The sequence below is a fragment of the Microcebus murinus genome, chromosome 6 (genome assembly GCF_040939455.1).
Source record: "Microcebus murinus isolate Inina chromosome 6, M.murinus_Inina_mat1.0, whole genome shotgun sequence".
Lineage (NCBI taxonomy): Eukaryota > Metazoa > Chordata > Mammalia > Primates > Cheirogaleidae > Microcebus > Microcebus murinus.
In genome coordinates, this window is record NC_134109.1 from 714215 (window position 1) to 717258 (window position 3044).

General features: G+C 45.5%; 1 gene segment (V, D, J or C); it reads left to right on the plus strand.

Annotated features, from left to right (window-relative positions):
• The first annotated feature begins 361 nt into the window (after positions 1-361).
• On the plus strand, positions 362-865 carry LOC105868635 (immunoglobulin heavy variable 1-2-like). The segment is given in 2 exon segments: positions 362-465; positions 549-865. Coding segments are annotated over 2 exon segments (363 nt in total).
• The last annotated feature ends 2179 nt before the right edge of the window (positions 866-3044 follow it).

Below are 3044 nucleotides of genomic sequence, written 5' to 3' on the forward strand. Positions count from 1 at the left end.
GCTTTTTACATGTAACTATGAAGAAAATTTCAAGAATCTCACTGATCAAAAGAAAAAGACATTCAGGTATCAAAGCCCAGATATGGTCCCAGGGCTCTCCATACATTTCACATGTGGGTTCACAGTGAAGTACGAATATTTGGGGCTTGTTCTTCAGTGGCAGGACGTCTGTGCACATAGAGTTCAAGGAGCTTGCATGAGTGCCTGTCCCTAGCATCTCACTGTTGTGTGGCCCACATGTCTTCACGTTTCTCTTACTTATGCTGGGGCAGGTCTAGGGCTATGAAATGCCCTGCCTCATGAATATGCAAATGACCTGAGGTCTGCTAAGGTAAATACAGCTATGCCTATGCCCTGAGAGCATCACCCCAAGCCACGTCCCTCCTCTAGAGAAGGCCCTGAGACCTCGGCTCCTAACCATGGACTGGACCTGGACGATCCTCTTCCTGGTGGCAGCAGCTACATGTGAGGGGCTCCCCAGTCCCAGAGTGAGGAAGGGACTGGAGCCAGGCAAGGTGGGTTCACCCAATCCTGTCTCCTCTGCACAGGTGCCCACTCCCAGGTCCAGCTGGTGCAGTCTGGGGCTGAGGTGAGGCCACCTGGGGCCTCCGTGAAGGTGTCCTGCAAGGCTTCCGGATACACCTTCACCAGCTACTATATGCACTGGGTGAGACAGGCCCCTGGACAAGGGCTGGAGTGGATGGGATGGATCTACCCTAACAATGGAGGAACAAGCTATGCACAGAAGTTCCAGGGCCGAGTCACCATGACCAGGGACACGTCCACGAGCACAGCCTACATGGAGCTGAGCAGTCTGAAACCCGAGGACACGGCCGTGTATTACTGTGCGAGAGACACAGTGTGACAACCCACATCCTGAGGGTGTCAGAAACCCTGAGGGAGATGCAGCTGTGCTGCGGATGAGAAAATGATGAAGGATATTAGGTTTAAATGTTTTACAATATGGGTTAATTGGTTGAGGAAAATGAATATTTGACACATGTATACATTCTAATTATATTGTAAAGGTTTCATTCGGTTGTCACTGTATCAACAGAATTTAGAGAATGACAGAAGACTCCAGTTAATAAAGCTAGTACAAGCATTTCTACTGAGTTATTATTGTGAACATAAGTTTTAATATCAGTTGGATAAATAAACTGAAGTAAGAATCCTCAGGTACATGGTACATGCCTTTTAATACATAATAAATGGCCAAAATGTCTCCCAAAATGTCTTTCTTAATTACTTTAAATGAAATTTATTTTACAGTAGTTTTAAGTTCATGGTAACTTTGAGAGAAGGTACAAAGTTCTCATTTACACCTGGCCTGCACAGCCACCAATTTCCCCACTGTCAACATACTGGAACAGATTCATAAATAGATTATAATGGAGGTACATTGACACATCATAATTACACCAAATCTACAGTTTGCATTTGGTTTCACCCTTGGTGTCGTCCCTTCTGTGGATTCTGACTAATTTATACTGATATATATTTGTTATTCTGGTGCTGTAATTTTTCAACTCATCTGTGTAAATTCCAATAAAGGCAAACAATGGTGCCTAGGAAAAGAGGCCGCTCTAGGGAGGGTAGAAGAGGTTCAGCAGCTCAGGAAGCTGAGCCTGCCATGCTGAAGACATGCAGTGCGTCCTACACAGCATGCTGTGCTGGCCTGTGCCCTCCTCAGAGGTGAAGGACCCTTTCGTGTCCTCTGCAGAGCAGAGAGAGCCCAGGAGCCATCACTGCCTACTGCTCTACTGTGTTGTTGTCCCCCTCAGGGGAGACACTCATGACTGCCTGCCCATCCTAGGCCACGCTGAGAAGGGCAGGGCAACAACTCTCTCCCCCAGCAAAGTGGCATCAGGGGATTGATGGCAGGAAGGTATTGAGATTAGGAATTATGAGACAGTTGAGGGACGACAATTCGGTTGACTGCTCTGAGGTATTGAGCACATTGAAGTGTAGGTGTGAGACCTTCCTTTGCTTTTGGCTTTAAGTAATTTCAGGCAGCTGGGGAGTGGGTTGCTTTCATCAATTAAAGTGTATTGGAACTTTAATAAGCTTTATCCAAACTTTTATATCATGTCTATGGATATTTTAGCTTATTGAATAGAAAATACATTATATAAAGATATTTTCTGGGTTTATTCATAAAATATGATAGAAAAGTCAATGGTATAAACCAGATAGACACATTTGATTAAGAATACAGAAATATATGCTGTGAATGTAACATTATACTCACTTTGGTAAAGTCTCTTTAACTTGAAAGTGCATCATTTAAAAGTAGCAAGGAATATTATTCGTCTTAGCCTCATGTATAACAATGAATAGCTGAGCGTTGGGGAAAATCTCCCCGTCCTAAGGTGTTACCTCCAAGGTTCAGCTGCAGGAGTCGGGCTCAGGGCTGATGAAGCCATCACACAGACTCTCCCTCACCTGTGTCATCTCTGGAGTTTTCACCACAGCTGTGGTTACCGCTAGAGCTGTACCTGCCAGCCCTGAGAAAAGGGATGAGACTGGATCAGGAGCATATGTTATGAAAGGAGCACAAATTACAATGTGTCCCTCAAGAGCTCATTTGCCATGTGCCAGTCAATGTGCCAAACTGGTTGTTCCTGCAGCTGAGCTCTGTGAGCACAAAGGACAAACCAGGATTCACTGTGGGAGACATAATGAGAGGACATCAGTGAGCCCAGTCACAGAGCTCCCTGCAAGGACTCTTGTGGCTGCCAGGGGGCGACCGGAACCCACTGAGCACAGAGCCAGCCCAGGGCAGGTGCATGTGGAGAGTAAGGGGTAGTTTCCTGTTTGGATTGTGGCTTCCTCTGCATAAAACGGTCTCCTCTGGGAAACTTCTCTGAAATCATGATTCTGTGATTACCTCTGCAGTCTAAGTATTAGAAGCCTTGGTTTAATAAGAGAGAATCATTCTCAGCTGCACAGAGGGTGGATCATGGCTACAGTTCTCTCCTGACCCTAATTGTAAATTAATTGTCAACACTGCTGAATAGTCCATAACTCTATGAACATGCTCT